Consider the following 19,880-nt stretch of genomic DNA (forward strand, 5'->3'; position numbering starts at 1 on the left):
CAAAATGAGATTGAGCGTTTCAAAAATTTGTACCAAGTATGTAGGTAGTAAGTTTAGAACTCACAGGTACAAATAAATTTCTTAAATATTAATTTGTTTGTTCATTTGGTGATGAAATACTCGGACACCTCTCGAATACCAGAGGATTTATCTTCCCTTATTACAGGGACCAGGAAAGAGGTTGCCATAGTCTTTTTTGGGGTGGGGGTGGGGTGGGATGGGGAAGAGAGGCAGTTGATCATATTTTAAGTGAGCAACTCTATTGTTCTATTACTTGGGATTTTTTAGAGAATGCAAGTCGAGTAAATGTCTTTTATTACAATTTTGTAATTCAATTCTGGTCAGGTAGCAGAAATCATTCCAGTCTTTGGGCTAACTTTTACAATATGTTAAATTCTTGTTCATCAAGAAGTTCATAGTAGTTTGTGAAACCATAACTCATCTTAATCAAAACAGGAGTGATAGCCTCATAGAATGTGGTCTGTATAGACGAGCGAAAGTGGTGTTTGTGCTACTCTGCGCTAGACTCCCCAAGAATGACTGTTCGATTCTAGTTAACAACCAGAGGAACTTTTTATAAGCCTTTCTTGGGTTGGTTCCTGGGTTACTCGATTTCTGGCATGAGAAGCCTGGAAACTCGGACTTTTCGTCCCTCAAAACTCAAGAAAATTGATCGTAGAGCCCACACTATTTCAGACATTAAAATATTGTGCTAGGGTTAGAGACCAAGAGATAGCTGCACTTGTTAGCCGTCTCTTCACTGGATGCCACTTAACATTCGCAGCAGTAGTCTTGGGCCAGCTATCTCTGATTGGCTATTGACTGTGGACATTGAACTGCTCACTTAATCTCCAAAAAAAGTTAGATAAGGTTAATATGGCTTCATCTACTCCCTGAATAAGGGAACAGAAAGCATTATCTGATTGACTGAAAAAATAAACATGCTGCCTAAATTCTATCCTCGATCTTCTGTGAGCTATTACCTCTATTCCATCAACGTCCAACCTTTTTCGAAATGAGGGCTAGATTTCAAGTGCAAAAAGATAGGCATTATAATCGATATTCGAAATTGGAATTGTATCTCCTGCAGATAAACAGGCAATGAAATGAACTAAAGAATAAGAAATAACATTATTTGATTCATTAAAATGTTTTAAGCAGCTGTCTAGCCTTGTGGCAAATGTGTCTATAATGCTCATATTCTAGATGCAATTCTAATTCAGTTCTGATCATAAGCATAGTCAAGCAGAGTGTTTGCGTTCAAAAACTCGACATATTCCACACAAATAAACTGTAGCATCTCATATTATCCGCCGCACTTTGTCTACGACGTTTGAAAAAAAATCATGAAATAGCCACGAATTCAGCTACTGGTGACGAGTAGGGATGCAGAACGACTACCTATGGTATCTAAAAGGCAGTTATGCCTAAACGAGCTCACGTACTCCCTCTTGGGAAATAAAAATGCGTTGGACAATATATTTAACTACCTGAATGGCAACTCGTATAAAACATAAGCTTCGTATCGATGTTATTACAATAGTATCCAAATGTTACACTAACTCCAGTCGATACTTCGCATCCATGTAATTACTGACATGTATGCACGTCAAGGCCGGTTCGGTGGTTAAGTCACTGCCTTTTTTTTTATGTTCTACAGGTATTTTCCCCCGAGATGTGGAGTATAAAAACCCATATTTCCTAAATGGAAACGCCCTACTTGTTTGTACGATCTCTCGCACAGACAATCTGTAGAAGGAGACAATGTCTCCTTCTACACTCTCAGAAGAAGACCAGTAATTGTGTTCTTCTGAGAATGTAGCATTCTGGTACCCGAAATATTGACACATGGCTCCAAAGGTATCCATGATTTGTTTAATTTAATAAAAGTTTTTATTAGTACGCATGCCGAGGGATCTGGATGCATACATTGAAGGGTGTTCTAATTAGCGTGCTTCTCAAAATCATCGAAGACAATCTTCTCACCAGCGAGACCTAAATGTGGCTTTTTTTCATCCTTCACATTATGTTGGGAGCTGGAGAGGTTCAAGAATATTCCCGATTTTTGAAACCACTTGAATAAAAGTATTTCTTGGCCTGTGGAAGGTCCCACTGAGAGAAGTACCATGACTTCCAGAACTATTTCATTAATATGGTGATGGCAAGGCAACCACAACAGATTTTTATCCATATTTCGTTCGAAATGGATGCACGCTCCATGAAATGATTTGTCTTTTGTAAACCATTTTACCATCCCGGTGAATGGTTAAAAAGAACATGTTTTAAATTCCGAGGGATCGTGGCCTGGGTTCCTAATTGGTGGGATTTCTACTATTGCTGTGTGCAATCAGTAAGTTTGGCACATCAAGGCTGGCTGCTAAACGATCATCGACAATTATTTTTCTTCCACGTTTCGCCTCTGATCTCGAAGTTCATGACTTGACTTACTCATTACAAAGAACCGTTTCCGTCATCTTCAGATGACAAAGACGTTAAAGTGGCCTGTTGACCCTCTCTTTCTAAAATTTTCTTCTCGCTTGGCTGCTGCAGTTTTTTTCTTTGCAAGTACTCTCAATTTCCCATTTTCCCTCTGCAACCTTTTTCTCTCTGTGCGAACAGGAATTTCTTGTATTCGGGAATTTTTATCATGTCTAAGCACTCGCATGAAAAGAGATCTTCAAGAATTTCTTTCCATTCCGTTTCCTTCTTCATTAATACCTCCGAATTCTTCGCCTTTCTCTTACCCTTTCCAAGATTTTCCCATTTCTAAATACACCTTCACCTTGTTTACGACATGCTTTTTCAACTTCGTAGATATTCTGGCATTTTCCATTGCCAAAGCATCCTGGACTGTGCAATGGGCTGCCTCCTTTGCTGTTTGTTTAATTCATTTTTTTGGGTCGTGATCACACGCCATCACGACCCCCAAATATTCAATAAATTTGTTAAAATTTATCGAATTTTTGGCTTGTTATAGAGAACGAAATGAAAGAGTGCTCATCGAAAAAAAAAAATTAAACTTCAAAAATAAGGGGCACTCTAATATGTGTACATGTGTATGTGTGCGCGCGCGCAAAAGGTAACATCCCACAATTGAAACAGCCGCATACGATTATTTTTGTTAAGGTTAAGCTAATGGAATGAGTCTTTAGAGAATTAAATTCTCTTTCTAATACGAAGTAGATTTTGTGTAAGGCTTTAGTTTTATTACAATGAATTCTATGTCAGTAAATATATATAACGTTGTTGACTCAATTTGACCTCTGACTCACGGAGCAGAATAATAATGATGATCTCCTAAGGTAATCTGAACAGACCGAGCCGTCTAAAAAAACCCACACGATCACGGAATTCTACTCCAGGAGAGAAAAGTGACAGATATTTATCTTATGGAGAGTCTAGAAATGAATTTAATTTGCTAACAGGATGGAAAGGAATTTGAACGTGAAATGGGTGACGTCATAAATCTTTTTGACATATCCTTAACACTACAGAAAGAAAGCTGTGGGGGCCCATGTCCATTGGCCTAACCTTACTAAAAATGACTGCATGCAGCTATCCCAATTTTGGGAGGTAATGTTGGCGACACTCCTCGCTTTTACACCAAATGATTTATTTTTTGTTAATTATTATTTTGTTTCCGTGAATTCTAATAGTTTTGACAAATAGAGTTATTTTTCAGCAATCATTGATTGAAACACGTTGTCTAATTTTCAGTTATTTTAATTTTCCTTAATCTTAATCTCTCTCTCTCCTTATGTGCATTGAGAATAGTTACCAAACTTGGCTGAAAATTCTACTGTTATTAAACTATAATGTATTCTTACGTAAGTTGTCATTCGGTACTTTAATTTTCACATTTTGCTTCCGCTTACATACAAATTTTTCGTCATGCTCATCTAATATTTATTTGTTCAATGACTATCTTCTCATAAGGAAACCTGCAGATGACGATTTTACAATTAGTATCAAAACTTTCTCAACATTCAGATCGATGTTCCCATACATGCATAGAGGTTGTAGTAAGGGGCGAGTCCAGTGTAAATTTCTTCATGACTACCAACTCATCAAATGCGATTTCTTTATGGTCCTTTTGTTGGCACGACTGGCCGACGCATTTCATCTTCAACAAGTACGTTCAAATCCTGCCGTGGATTACATTAGGATTTCCACATTATGTAAAAAATGTACAATATAAAAAGAAACAAGCTAAAAATAAAGAAAAAACTTTTGCCTAGCGACGGTATTCATTTCTTTAGGTTCATAACGTTTCGTGGTGTAAGTCACAAAAAAAAATGAGAGAACCCGTATACAGTAATTTATCTGAACGGCTTTGTTTCGATTTAACATTTGAATCATTTGTCCACTGTATGTTCTTAAGCCACGTTTTTAAGGAGGTAAAAATCTCTATTGTCTCTGGAACCAGTTAGTTTACTTAGCTTCCACTCATAAGCGCTCGAAATTAAAAAAATAACTGACCAATTTTTCATTTCTAGTGAGTAAAATGGGAAAATTTCACTTATTTTGTGGTTGTATAATCTATAGTGAGAGCTTCCGTCAGTAGCGCACTCAGGATTTAATCTTGGGGGGGGGGGGGGAGAATTGAGAATACACACTACGCATCGCATACGATCTATGACTGAGCATATGCAAGGATCGCTAATTCATAAGAAGTATAAAAATAGAAGACACGACACAATATAAATGAAAAAAAAAAGGAATTTTAATTAGGAAAAGATTCAGTGTTTTTTTCCCATTTTCTTTGGGAGAGGGGCAGGGTCCCTTTGGGCCCCTCTATGGAGCGCCACTTGCCTCCGTAGCTCAGTCGGTATACAAAAAGACCTGGGTTCGATTCCAGTCAGTGACGTGAGGAACCTTTATCTGGTCTCTTTCGACTAAAGGTGAGTTAGCCGGTCTCATCGAGGTTCAAGAATACTTGGAAAGGGCATGGAACCACTGATAGGATAGATCACTAAATCTATAGTGATTTAGACCTTAGTAGAATCAGTATTGTTCACTAAAACTGCACATTATGGACCTCAAGATACACCAGTGGTAAGTTTATTTGAGATATCCATCCAATAACTATCATCCATAAACCAGTGCATTGTGTTGGTCCAGAAATACTCGATCTATTGTGTCTGTGATAGATTTCTGTTGTTCCATAAGATTTCCTGACGCAAGTGCCTGTTACTAACAGCTTGTTCCACCACTTCCCAAAGATTCTCATTGAAATTGACATATAGAGAGGAGAGATAATCCATTTAGTAAAATCTGTGTCATTTCCCCGTAAACATTCCTGCACTACGCGTCTCTTGTGAACAGTGCGTTTTCTTGCTGAAAGTGTTCATAACATAAACGTTATATGATCAAGTAATTGAATGGATGTACTTTATAGACAAAGAGGTTCAAGTGAGCCAACATCATCATTCAATCCATGCTCACTGTTTCAGTAATCACTATCGCAACTGCCTTCATGATGTCACTATAAAATAGCACGAACCTGGATTCATCACCCCCATGCGACTTTTTCAAGTCCTGTGGTGTATGAAGGACTAATATTCGTGCAGTCTCTAGCTGTGGCTGCTTTGCATCAAAATGAGGACCGACCTATCCTTAATGGTCGTCGGCAGTTATACTCTCTTCAGGATAAATGTCCGATGCATTATACGGTCAGATATAATCATTATAGTCCCTAGCTGTAACTCGCATTTAAAAATAAAAATGAGTGAATTGTAAATTTCAGTTAAAATTTTATCATTGGCACAAAGATTGAGGTCATTATTTGATCAACACAAGTCTATTGGATTTTACGGTCCTTCCTATTTCACACCATCAATCAGCTGTTTCCTGCCTGGAATCGACTTGATGTGTTTGTTTATCACAGCATTCTTGATATACCTGAGAACTGCTATCATCCAAGGAGACAATGGCTTTTTGAGAAAAGCTTTTTGGTCTGCCTAACTTCATCTTCTTCCATTCAAAATCATCTTTGTCTCCATTGTCACACACTGGAACCTAGATGTTTAGGAATTGATCTGCCTCTTATTTATAGCCAGTGCTTACCATGCTGCTTGAACTCTTCATAATATTTATTCATCCTGGTTACTCCTTTCCTATGGAGGTTTCATTTAGTACAACCAAGCAAACCACAACAATAGATTCAATTAAGTATTTTACCTTCGAAAAGTTACAACGATTTCAATTTGTTCAGTAGTTATAAGTAATGTGGGTTTAAGTGATAGTGATAATTAAAAAAGTTATAAATAAGTTATGCCAAATTCACAAACTTTTATTTGCATCAAATTTCTTCCTGTAGAAAATTAGTGATAGACACCTAACATGGCACGAAGATTGCCTCGTCTCAGACGTGGCAAGTGAAAATTGTGGTGCACGTTAATTGCTATAAAAAAAAACAGGTTTCACTTGACTACTTAGAGATTTAAAAGTTCTTTCGTCAAGGAGATGTTAACTACTTCATATTCATCAAGAAAACTTAACAGTACACTACTCTGATATTTACTTCTGTTGTCAGTTTTTGGTAGCAGATTTAAAAGACTTGACTGTGGTGGCTTTTCAGTGTTTCAGATATCATTGTGTGCGTTTTTAAACACAGTTGGCAATAACTTGCCAAATATGAATAAAGCCCTTCTTGGTGTCAATTGTTGTTGCGTAGTTTGCAGTAAACTATTCATTTGAGCATCGGTGATTATATAGGGTGTATTCTGTACTCTCGTATGTCGGCAAAGAGTGCTTGTGTTTATGTTTGACATGATGTACAGCAGAATAATAACGACAAAGATTCTGCCCGTCTCAAACTCGGTCCAACAATTTCTTAACATTGATAATTTGCAATTATAAATTGTATATTTTTTTCCATTTAAATAAAATTATATGTATATTTAAGGTATTTATTTTATACAAAGTGTACATGAGCGCTGCCTGTTTGTCATATATAAATCGTGTTTACCATCTCAATATAATTTATCTTTTTTAACCTGATTTTAACCGGTGAAAATTATTAAATCCTCAATTATGTCCATGTAGAAACTCTCGCAAAAAAAGCACGGCTTACGAAATTTTCCTAAGCAGTGGTTCTTCAGCCAAATAATTGACCATCCCTGATCTACAGAGATTAACCACTATTTGAGCTACTGCCCAAAATAGTTGCATTTGATTAAAGATCTCTAATATATACTTTTTTTTGTATTGCACATTTGTATACGATTCTTCAAATGGTCTAGATGTAATGTTGATTGCGTTTGCTTACTGTACAAGACCTGTCGCTCGCGTATTTACACACACACACCATTCTACAGTACATCTGAGTTTTTGAAATATGTGTGAGTGTTTGATTATTCCGTCCTCCTAAATGGGAACTTCTTTCCTATATATACAGTTCATCTGATTTTGTGTTTTTTTTTTTTTCCCTTTCTAAGTAGGCTGTACATATTTGGACCTAAAAAAAAGTTGCTTTAGTGTTATAACCTACAGTATATTAGTGCTATATAAATGCTTCCTAGGTATATTCTTTGCAATAGGTGATGTCAGTAGCACCTAAAAGAAGAAATTGGCAGGTGAATTGCTATGGAAAAAAAAATAAAATAAAATGGGTGGATTGTAAATTCCCAGTCCGGTTCACTTAAAACTTTATAATTGGCACAAAGACTAAAGTCCTTAGTTCACCTATGCAGAACTATCGTGTCGCAGTATATTGAAATCGCGGCACGAGACCAGAGTCAACACCCGAAAAGGGATTGCTTAAAATCCATAACAACTCTTTGGGGGAATTCATCTCAATTTCACCAATTATGCTGCAACTTATCCTCGATTTCCATTCTCTCACTGAAGAACCGCAGCAGTTTGCATCAACATCTTTGTGCACGCGTATGACAACAAGACATTCCGGACTATTTCAGTCCGTCTCCGCCATTAACAATCACAATGCTGAATCCCTGGGGCTGTTCTACCTGTGGTTGTCTTTCACTTCTACCACCACAGTTCCGCCATCATAACGAGATTTTGAATGAATATATTTCCTACGGTCCACATCACGACTCTTACTGGGGGGTGTTGTTCGGATTTCGGAGGGACTGGCTAGAGGAGTGAACTTTGGGGGAGAGTAGACATTGGTCTGCTCCTTACGAGTGTAACCCCCTGTTCGGACATCAGAGTAGGACTTGCTCCTCAACCCCTTCAAAAATTTACCTCGAGAAGGAGGTGGAGGTCTCGTGGACGGAGAGTCCGGAGGTGACACAGAGGAAGAACTTCCGTAGCGATCGGAAGACGTAATTCGGATGAGGCGTGGAGGAGGACTGGAAGGAGGCGTAATCGACTGCGGACCGGATGTGAAGTCTCGTACGTTCACTCGACTCTTTTCGCTGAAGCGGGGTTTTCGATACGAAGGAGAACCACTTGATGACCTTTCGGACTCGCGTTCCGTTTTCGTCACTAATGCATCAACGGCTCGGTGACGGCGAACGTCGTCGCTGTACGCGTGGATTGCACCACCACTCCGGTGTCGATCTTTAGAGCGAAAATTGTTCCTGTAGGTTTCCGCGGACATGCCGTCCATGTCATTGTGGAAGGAAGACGATTCTTGATACCGTGAAGAAACGAAATTGCCATCGTGCTTGGAGCGGAGGTCAATGGTTTCATTGTGGCGGGGATAACTGCCATTCACTTTTGTCGAGCGGTCAGAGGTCACTTCTGCTTCCCTTACTGTGGTTTCACCTCTTGGAGTGCGGCGTATGGCAGGACTTCTCGAGGAATTGACGTAACCTCCTTCGGGATCGTTGCCAATGTGTTTAGCCGACGGAAGACTGATGATAGACCGCGAAAGCTTATCTTTAACCCTTGGCGGAGACCTTGGCAAGGTTTGGCTGTTTCGTTGATAGCCTGACGAGTGTCGGGAGACAACGTACGACTCTTCCTCGTCGTCTGACATCGCCACCTGGATGTTCTTGTCGACGGTGGGTTTGCGGACCTTTACGGTGACTCCACGATTACGATTCCGTGCGGTGTCTGAGGAGAACTTCGTTCCTCTGGGCAGCGTCTTTGAGGTGGTTTCCAGGTCGTCGGCGGCATGTGTTCTGCGTTGCAACGAGCTGTACGAGTAGTCCTCGGTCGATGTACGAGGCGGCTTGGGAGGAGCACTGCGATAATCGTCATCTTCAATGACGAGGCGTTTAGTGGTGGTGGTGGCTTGTTGACGGGTGTCTTGTTTTCTGGCTTGCTGTCTATCGCTGGTTCGAGAGTATTGTTCCAGCAAAGAAGGAGTGGACTTCCAGATGGACGACTGGAACTTCAGCGGCGTGGGCTCGTTTCGCCCCGAAGACCTTTTGACCCGTTCTTTCTCCTGTTTGTACGTCCCGTTTTCTCCCAAGTAATACGTCTTCACGGGCGTTTTGGGAGGAGACGAAGCAGAACTCGGACGACTGCCAGAAGAATGATCAAAAGGCGAGTTACTGTTGAGAGAACGGGTCTCCCGCTTGTACTGCGTCTGCTGAGGACTTTTGAAGCTCGTAGGCGAATCCGAAGAAAACCACTTCATTTTGGGTTGGGCGGTAACACCGTTCACAAAAGTATTCGAAGACCGGAGTTTCTGTGACGACTCCCGCATTCGTATATCGGTGTCAAAGACCGGCGATGGCGTCGGCTTTTTACCCATCTCAATGGTGATCTTGTTACCACCTGCCTTGGTCCTCGTAGTCTCTACGATGTCGCTCTGGTCCGATCCAAAATGGTCTTCCAACCAGCGCGTGGTCTCGCAGTTCCTGATGTCCTCTTCCTCGTCTACGCTCAGAGCTCGGTGGGTTACGGGATCGTGTCGGTCCTTGAGAAAGTTCTTTGGCGTTGTCTTGTCTCGCAGGAAGCGGTCCGACACACTGTCGAAATCGTCGTCCTTGAAGTACTCTACCGTCCTGGTCGTTTCCGCCGACACTTCCGGGAGGGCGCCTGGGTCAGCTTCGTCTTCGGGCACTTCGTCGTCGTACACTTCTTCGTGGTGATGTGTTCGGGTAGTTTCGGTCGTCAGTTCGCCGTCCACCATTTCCGACACCTCCTTAACTTCCTCCTTGTCCGTCACTTTCTGCGAACGGCTGGAGTAGTGGGTCATCTTTCCCGGGAACTTCGATGGATTCTCCGGATCGAAAGGAGGGTCGTCTGGTGCCGTCAATGCAAGCTGGTGCATCTCCTGAAAAATAAAACAAACGATAAAGCAGGCTTAACGAATACATGACAAAAAATTCGTTTCAAATCATCTCAATCCTCTCCTCCTCCTCCCTCCATTTGATGTGGAAAACCAAAGGAGAGTGCTGTCGACCTGAAGTTTGTCTCCTCAATAAATGAAACCATTTAATCATAAACCCCAATTCTTTCAAATATTAATGAATTTCTTTTCAACTAAACGCACTGTAAAATGCTTTAAAATGAAATTTTTTTTATTTCTTTCTGTTTTTTTTTTTTTTTTCTGTGTGCATTTAAAATTGTTTAACCCGAGTTACTTCCAAGGCCATGCACGTCATCTTTCTACATATCCAATTTCTAACATCGTTTCCTGATATTCTGAAATCGCGTGGCACTGAATGTCAAGTATTTCTGTAGCAGGAATAGGGAAATACTGAGGGGCAGGATTTTTCATAAAAAAAGAATCTTTATCCTTTGTCTGCTTTCTAGACGAGATTAAACTGGAATTAAATCTCGTTTAATTTGACCTTTTTGTTCTCAAAGATCTTTGAGCATATGCACTGCGACAGAGTTAATTTTTTTTTTTTTTGCTTTTTGATTTCAATGTTTTTCCACATGAAAAAAGAAATTCCTGAATATTTATAGTCAACTCCTTAAACATCAATTTTAATAGTTTTCTATGCCACTAAAACTGAAGTTCGAGAGGGGGAAGGAAATGGAATTTTCTTCATCTAAGGCTGCCTCCACATCCAATACAATCCCAGAAAACCAGATTTCGTCTTTCGCTTTGATGCCCTTCTGAACCACTAATTCCAAATAGCCAATCTACAGGCTAGAAAACACCAAACATGCATTAGACACTCCGCCTGAAACGTCTCTAACCCCTTAACATACAAAGACGTCTGTGACACGTCTTTTGTTTATTGCACCAAAATTGATTTTGAATTTTGGTTTCACATATAAATACAACCGAATATAGAAGCTAGACAATCTTGTGCCTATTTCCTTTCAGCCGAGAAAAGTTGCCAACGGCGTGTATCGGCTATTTCGTTTGTATGCACAAATTCATCATTATTTGAAAAATAATGATGAATTTGATCCAGCAAATCACCCTCGCCCAAAACAATTGGCAGAAAAAAGACCGCTTTCTGATTTTTAATTGGTACGTTAAGGGGTTAAAAATCTAGTTGTCGCCGAAGATAGCAGTTAGGTTGATTAATCATCTGTTTTGGTGATTCAAACACCCTTTGGTTTGAATTCGAAGCTGGAGAGGAATGGTTAAGACTTTTCAAATGAAAGTGAGTTAGTCAGTCTCAAATCGAGATGAAAGATTTTTATCTCCCAAAATATCGAGTTGTTTTATTTAACAAAAACAAAAAAAAAAGCTGGTCACGAGATTGATGGTATCTCCCCATCTGGTACTGTACTAGAGGTAAACATCAGCATAAGACTCCTCTATCACATGACCTCTATATTTCTGCCGTATGTTTTTCTACAGGTGTTAATCTAAATTGTCACGTTTATAAATCCTCCACTTTATAAACCTCTAACAATGCGAACGATGATTGGGCGAATTCCTTTCAGTCCAGCTTCGAATTTCCCGAGCTAAATTTTGTATTTTTTCATCTTCTGTTCGTCCTTTTTTGCATCTCTATTTTCGAAAATACGATTAACTACGTTTCAACCAATAGGATATGGGTTCGAATCAATTCTGGAATGCCTTTAGATGGTAGATAATTTTTCATTGTCTGGTGTAAGATTATCAACCTACTTACTGGAGGCCTGAAGTGGCTTGAATATACCACTGATTTGACAGGTACTATTTTCGACCTCATGACTCGAAGACCAAAGTAAATTTTCGGAGCATCGCACATTTCAGAAGGTGCTTCTTAAACCATAAGTATTCTTCAGTCTATTCAGAAGAAAGCAATCAGATGATGAATATGTGAAGAGTATCCATAGCTCAGTCGGTTTCAACGAAGCCTTTTGGTTGGAAAGACCAGGGTTCGAACCTCGTCTAGGAGACGAAAAACCTTTATCAGGACCTTTTAGTTAAAGGCGAATCAGCAAATTTCATAAGGATGTTACAGGGTTTTAACTAGTGGTGAGCTATAAGGGGCTCGCGCGAGCCCTTTCTTAACTTTTTCTCCAATTTGCGAGCCCCTTGTTCGGCACAATTTTTATTATTTCTTGTTTATTTTTTTAATTTTTCAAAAAAAAAAAATTTTTTTTTAAACATATTAAGCGACAAACTCATACCGTAACCTAACAAAAATTAGTCTATCGGCAGTGTATAAATTATTTGGAATTACTGTTTCAACGCCTCTATAACGAATGCGCCCAAGTTTGAAAATAAAATAAGCGCATGCGCTATCTTTACCCTTCTCGTAGCCAATCGTATGGTAAAACCAGTAGCCAATCAAATGTTTTATAAAAGATTTCATTCTTATTATATTTTGATAGTTAAAAAATATTTTTCTTATTTATTTATTTTCCTCATTTAGAGGTTGATTGTCCTCTCACACAAGCTGCATTAAAAAAAGGTTTTTGTGGGAAATACTTTTTTTTTTTTTCTAGCCGATGCGAGCCCTTTGTTAAAATTTCCATAGCTCACCACACAGTTCCTCATGAGGGGTGGAGGAGAATCCACGCTATTTATATACAAATATATAACCTGGAATAAGTCCTGACATTGTGGTTACGGAACCAATATTGACCCATCATGGAACGTAACTGCCTGTGGATTATTTATTATTATTAGTGGGCATGTAAATTGTTAATTTTCAAAATGAACTTCCGGTATCATTCTGGGCTTCTGATGAGAACCAAACGATGTCGGAAGCGGTGCCTACATTTGAGCAAACCTTACAAAAAAAGCGAAAAATACGGTCAGCCCTGGGAACGTATTGTGTCTTTGCAACCTATTTAATTACAGTGAGCAAGATTGTCAGATGCTTTCTCTACATAATACAGTGTGTGTGTGTGTGTGTGTGTGTTTTACAACTTGAAGTGCGTGGGATCGGTCTAAATGTATGACATGAAATGTGACAGTTTGCCCATAAGTTATTTATCCAAAGCGAAGCGAATAGCAAATGCCCCGGTGTTTCGGGAGGGCGGTACTCCTTACCTGGCCAGAGAGATCGTGGAAGCTTTCGTCGTGTAGCTGCATGTTCTCCTCTTTCGTTTCTTTCATCGTTTGCGTGGTTTCTGTCTTCTCGTTCACAACCTTTGCGGAACCAGGCACGGGGCGGTAGCCTGGCATCGGGGGGTCGTCACCGCTCCTCTTGTGCTATTTAAAAAGAACAACAATTGAGGTAATGAGAGTGACAGTTTAATGTGTTTGGGAGGGTCATAAACACACTGAATCGCGTGCTACAAGAGGCACCAGGGGAAGTGTGCTATTTAACAGTTGGGGGAATATCACGAGGAGTGGGGAAGGGGGAGAGAGAGAGAGAGAGAGACACTTTTGAATATAGGGATATGTCTGATAAAGGTATGATGGAGTCAGACGTGAAATTTAGCATAAAATGGTTTCGAGGATTGTTTTTATGATGATAGTTTTTTTAGAAGTTTTATTTTGAACAAATCAGGGATGCTCCTAAATTTCCTGAAGAAAGGTCATCTGTAAAATCAGAGATTCAATACCGGGAATGAGACTGGTTATATTGACTTTCCTATTTACAAATTAGCGAAGCAATTTATCAAATTGTTATTATTATTTTAGGGCTTCCACCAAGAAACAAATTCAGATGTGTTCAAGGTTGGTTTTATGTTTGCCCGGAGGATACAATGCCCCAAACACTGAGAGACCTACAACGCAATGTTGAAAAAAAAAAAAAAAAAAAAGGAACAGTAGGTGAACCATATGCTGAACAATCACCACTGTGGCCAAACCTTTTAGAAAATTGCTCAATCGCACTGGTCATTCTTACTCATCTGTGTAGAACTCGTGTCTTTTGTAAACTTAAAATTCAGTAAGACTGCAAGAACATCATAAGAAAGTCTTTGGATCCATGTCTAAGCCCTGAACTTTCTTTCTTTCTTTTTTTTTTTTTTTTTGAGCCTCTAGTTCAGTCGATATCGGTGATGTCCTTTAGTTGGAAACAGCTCAGTTCAAATCGTCTTGAACAAACCTTTATCAGGCTTTACAGCAGAAGGTGAGTTAGCAGGTCTCATCCAATGGTGGAGGGGAGAGTTCCTCCCGGAAACTCGGGAGTTGTTTTTTTTTTCATCCTGCAAAACTGGGCCAAAAGAATACACGTAACTTACAGACAAAACAATACTAGTCTAATAGCTTTAGTTGCTTTGATCATAAATCCAAAACAAACTAGCAATCACAACTTACATCCCCAAGTATCAAACATTCTGCTATATTTAGAGACATGTCCAAAAATTTCTTTTGAATTTCAAGATGGTATTAACGGGTAATTACAGAGGCTGTCAGCATCATTATTTTCTCCACAACTACAATCTAAAAGCATTTTTGTTTTTTTAAATGCTTGGTTTCCTAATTTTTTCCATCCAACAAGTACGCCTCAACCTCTATGTGCGTGGAATTGCCATAAAAATGATGTACGCTTTTTAAGGCGTCCATGGGACCTGATTTTCATAAAGAAGAGACGAGTTTGCTTTAAATTAATTATTTCACAGTATGATATCACTAGTGACAAACTTTCAGTATAATGACGAAAATGGTTAAAAATCCTTCTGAAGAGGAAGCGGGTCCATAACCCTTGAATTCATCGCAAAGGAGTGAACTAACAAATGGAATCTTTCATTTTTTTTTATTACGAGGTACATGAGAATAGCGGCCTAATTTGCATATTTCACTATAATCAGTACAAAAATTTAAATAAAAAATACTAGTTTCGTAAGACAGGTTTCCGTTCTCAAAAGAAAAACTTCACAACACATGGAGTGAAATGAGAAGCGCAGATTAAATGCAAGAACAAAGCAAACTTTAAAAATTTATAGCAGTTTATTCATGGGAATAAAACTTTAAGTGGCGAAAGCTTTCAGGAAAAATACGACATTAAACAGATGTCCCCAACTTCCCGGTCAAATATGACAACGAGTAGAAAGGCCAAGGATAAAGCGGTGTGGCAGTGGTAACAAGAAGTTAACAAGAAATGGAAGACTGGAATTACTGGAAAGTGTCGTTGTTCTGCCGACGGGATTGTGCGCACTCTTCAGTAGCCAAACGGAACCGGAAATGTATAAGAAAAAAAAAGAAAATGGCGCTAGGGGGTGAAATGACGATTAACCATGAATATAACCCTACATTCTAGGTTGTCCAAAAAGAGTACCTGAATTGATGTGAGTGCATAAGAAGTTTGCCCCCCCCCTTTGAAAGCAAGCCCCCTTTTGTAACACTCCTTGTCGATTGTATCAACTACTGTAAAAATTATTTATTAAAAAAAATCTACTTTCTGGATATACAAATGTCCGCGCGGTTAGCCTGGTGGCTATGCGTTTCGTAACCATATGCCTGGGAAAGGAATGTCCTGGGTTCAATTCCCGTCGTCGACGTCAGGAGCTTAAGGATCTTTCTCAGACATAGCCAAGTTAGCTGGTCTTCGGCGTGGACAGCAGGGTTTTAATCCCCAGTTTATCTGAAGTTTTTCCTCTCGGGAGAAGAAGAAGACAAATGTGTTTTAGTCGAGTTTCATTTGATGGAGTAGGAGTCATAAAATTCGCGACCTTTCTACAACTAACTGAGTCTGGCGAATGAAAAGAAAAAAAGTCACATGGAGTCAAATCCGGGGAATATGGCTGAAAACAACATTCAAAACACAAGCCACTCACTTCATAGCCAAAAAAAAGTAAGACTTAGAAACACAGCGAAGTTGCTATGTTTCTGATATTTTTGCCCTTAAGATTTCATTGATCTGACAGTAGCGACTTTTACTAAGATTTGAGAGAAATTAAGAATTAAGGAAACTATAAAAACAGAAACAGCATGAAAATGTAGGTCAGAGTTATCCTCAGTGAACTGTTCTTTTTTTTTTTTTTTTTTTTTAACCAATCGCGTGATCACACAGAAACTACTCACCTCGGTGTTTTCTGTCTCTTCCACCCTGTTGTCTTCTGTTGTTCTGGTTGTTATTTGAGGTCCGGAGTCGGCGATCACCTTTCCATCTTCTAACACTATCTGTCTTTGCACCCGCGTCTCTACCTAAGAGAAATAACACAAAACAACAAAGAAGATTAAAATTCGATTTCATGAAATTGTATTTCAGCCTTCTTGGTCTCCAGCAGAAGGCAGGTAAACAGTTTAATATTTAATTAACTCAACCAATGACCCACTACTTGCATTATAGTATACAAGGAGGCCCAAAAATAAAAGGACAGTCAGAGAATCCACATGGTATAAATCACGTGGTATAAAGGGTCAACCAGAAGAGTCTAATCTACCGTCCTGCGACCAGAAGGACGGTAGATTAGTAATGCGTCCTGCAGCTCAGATGTTAGTCAGTAGTTTTTTTAAAATGCCATTCAAAAAAACTATTCGCTAACATCTGAGCTCTGTGGTTTGTTAAGTGGCGTCTGATTAGCAAAGTTCAGTTTTTGCGACTTTTTTTTCTCTCAGTGTGGATCTTAAAGGGTTCGATATCCCTAAACACAATCCCCTGATCGACTCTTGGACATCAAACTCTTAATAGCAAAATCTGAAGATGTCCACTTGATGCTGCAGCAACATCAAACAGATCCTCAATGAAAGAAAAAATGTGGATCCTCAATGAGTTCCCCATTTCTAAATAAAAACTTTTGAGCTATTATTATTAGAGAGTACTTCGGATGAGTTTATACCATACTCTTTACTATTACGTGATAATCAAATGTAGTAATGCAGATATTGCAGAGAATGACCAATCCATGAACTCGCCATTCTCTTTTACCAGTAACACATAACCAGAATATGAATTTAGCTCATCGACACGGGATATTTTACAACCTGAAAATGAATTCCTCCAGGCTTTGAACATCATTTAAACGTTTGGCTGGCTGGTTGTTTATCTTCTTGTTGTGGTCCATTTGGTAAACTTTTGACATTATTGCTTCATGTATGTTTGTGCTACCACTTTCTTTATTTTATGATAACACATAGCGATCCATCAAGTACAGTTCAGGGATATTCCTAATAAAACTGCCACTTATTGTAAACAAAAAAAGACTAAGGCATTTTTCCTGTTAACTGCATCTTGTTGCTTTCTTTATCGCTTGAACTGTGTCAGTTTTTTTTTAGTGGATTTAAGTGCAGCAGTCTTGAACTTTGTAGTGATCGTTTCTCAGCAAAGACAGCGATTTACATATTGTCTGCATTGTCGCGGTTCAATGATTCACATACAAGCCACTTGTCAAGGAGAGCCACTTATAGTTCGTTGGAGCCGATTTTGATATTCAGTTTATAATTATATGGTATTGGAAGAAAGCGAGGAGCAGTGACACGCAGACAGCGACTGTAGGTGAACATTTCGGTAATTTTCTTCTTTAGATGGTACGCAAAATGACACCTAGGTAAGGATATTTATTACTGAGAGCAGACAAAATCGAAATGCGAGGCGAATAGTAAGACGTAAGTGTCTAGAGTGTAAACACTTAATAAAAAGAAATTGTCTAAGAACATCGAAAATTTTGAAGGTTGCCTTTCTTCACATTTCTTTTTGAACTATGGTATTTCCTCCGTGAAAATAAACAAAAAATAGGCTTCACACCTAACACACTTCAGCGTCAAATGAATCACAGCTACATACAGCTCATTGGGCACAGACACAAATACATGCAAACCACTTTTTTCTTTTTTTTTTTTTTTTTAAATACTGATTTTTGGTTATCCACGGTCAATTTCATACACATGAATTGCTGTAGTGTCAACTTAAAACAGCTTGTTTAGAATTTTTTTTTCCTCTTAAAAATTCTACACGTTTGGAGCTCTTAACACTAAAATGATGTTGGTAGATTACAATTTGACCCATTAGTCCTTTTTTAGACACGATCGTAAAAAATTACAAAATAAGTAGGTCACACGACTTTGAAGTTTAATTCGCACGTATATTTAATATCTATTATTATATTTAATATCCAAAGAAATTACAAATAAAGCACCTTTTACTTCTTTTACACACGATGGCTGAGAAATAAAAATAAACTTGAATTAAACAAAGGCCGATAATAAATCAGCAAAATAAAAATCTCCAAGAAAATCTACCGAATACGTCTTGTGATTTTTATTTTCCCGAAAAGACTCTCATAATCGGTAGGATTATTTTTACTTCGGTTATCGTTCTTGAGATATATAAACTCGACGAATTATTATCTAGATGAGCATTGCGAGAATGTTCTCTAGGAGGTACGCAAAATGACACAAGTAAGGATATTTATTACTGAGAAATTTCAGGGCTATTGGGAGTTAAAAAGAACAGGTGTTCAAGTCAGTTTTAGTGTCAGGTCACACACACACACACACACACCAAATGTGGGTTGTACATCCGGCCCTACGAACAAATGCTGGTTTGATGTCGACAATGTGTACAACTACAAACTAAACTGTGTGTTAATCGTTTGTCCCATATTTAAATCTCTTCGCAAGGCGATGTCTCCTCTGTATATGTGTGTCCTCAATAGACTTCCGTTCTCACCTAAATCACCCTCTAATGGGGCATCTCTACAAGTAAACAAATCCGACTGCCCACTTTCTGCATCCTGGGTCGCAATATTAGAAACGGATGTACCTATTAGGTAGTCATGAAATACGGGTTACATCGTACACAATCGATGCTTCCTCGTTTAACCCCAGGTCAGGGATGACAAAGTATTGAACACGCGTTTTAACAAGATGCCATGTGATTAAATATTGATATTTGTCATTGCTTCAACTGAATGTTAGCTAACGCATATTATTATTATTAGGAAATAGTGATAAAAATATTCCCTATTGTTTGAAAAATTTCAATGAACAAATATAGTCAAATGACATACGAGGGTGGTCTGAAAAGATCTCGGCCTAACAATAACATAAAAAACGAATTTATAATTTAAAAGTTATTTTTATTTGTCAACATAAATCTCCCTTAAGACTAATACATTTATTCCAGCGATTCTCCAGCGCCAATTATCCCGTCCCTGTAGTGATTCTCAGTAAGATCTGCAAAATACCCCTCTACAGCTGCAATCACTTCTTGATTCGAAGAAAAACGCCGACCAGTGAGGAAGAGTTTTAATTTTCGGAAGAGATAGAAGTCAGAGGGAGCCAAATCTGGGGAGTAGGGTGGATGTTCCAACAATTCATAGTGCAGATCCCTTAATTTTTCCATTGCTAAAACACCTTTGTGGGCAGGTGCATTGTCCTGATGAAAGATGATATTTTCTTCTGCAAACCGGGTCTTTTCTCACGAATATTTTCGACTAGTCGGATTAAAAGATCAGAATAATATTCCCCGGTTATTGTTTTATCCTTTTCACGATAGTTAATAAACAAAATACCTTTAGCATCCCAAAACACCGATGCCACGACCTTTCCTGCTGATGGAACCGACTTTGTCTTCTTTGGCGCTGAACAACCGGCTTCTGTCCACTGTTTTGACTGCTGTTTGGATTCTGGTGTGTGATGGTGAATGCAAGTCTCATCCATAGTAATAAATCGACGCATAAAATCAGTTTTATTCTTGTTGAAACGCTCCAAGCACTGTTCA

The 19,880-nt window shown here is 38.9% G+C and overlaps 1 protein-coding gene across 1 annotated transcript in view; it reads right to left on the reverse strand.

The window, feature by feature from the left end:
- Window positions 1-6,250: 6,250 nt before the first annotated feature.
- LOC150102000 (uncharacterized) overlaps window positions 6,251-19,880 on the reverse strand; it is a 67,086-nt gene continuing 53,456 nt past the window's right edge. The window contains exons 5-7 of the mRNA XM_090400493.1: window positions 16,241-16,363; window positions 13,316-13,477; window positions 6,251-10,195 (exon numbers count right to left, since the gene is read on the reverse strand). Of these exons, the coding sequence (XP_090256619.1) occupies window positions 7,967-10,195; window positions 13,316-13,477; window positions 16,241-16,363 (2,514 nt within the window). The 3' untranslated portion in view covers window positions 6,251-7,966. The remainder of the gene's footprint in view (window positions 10,196-13,315; window positions 13,478-16,240; window positions 16,364-19,880) is intronic.

The sequence above is a fragment of the Typopeltis vanoorti genome, chromosome 11 (assembly GCF_054136105.1).
Source record: "Typopeltis vanoorti isolate ZY-2024b chromosome 11, IOZ_Tvanoo_1.0, whole genome shotgun sequence".
NCBI classification, from domain to species: Eukaryota; Metazoa; Arthropoda; class Arachnida; order Uropygi; family Thelyphonidae; genus Typopeltis; species Typopeltis vanoorti.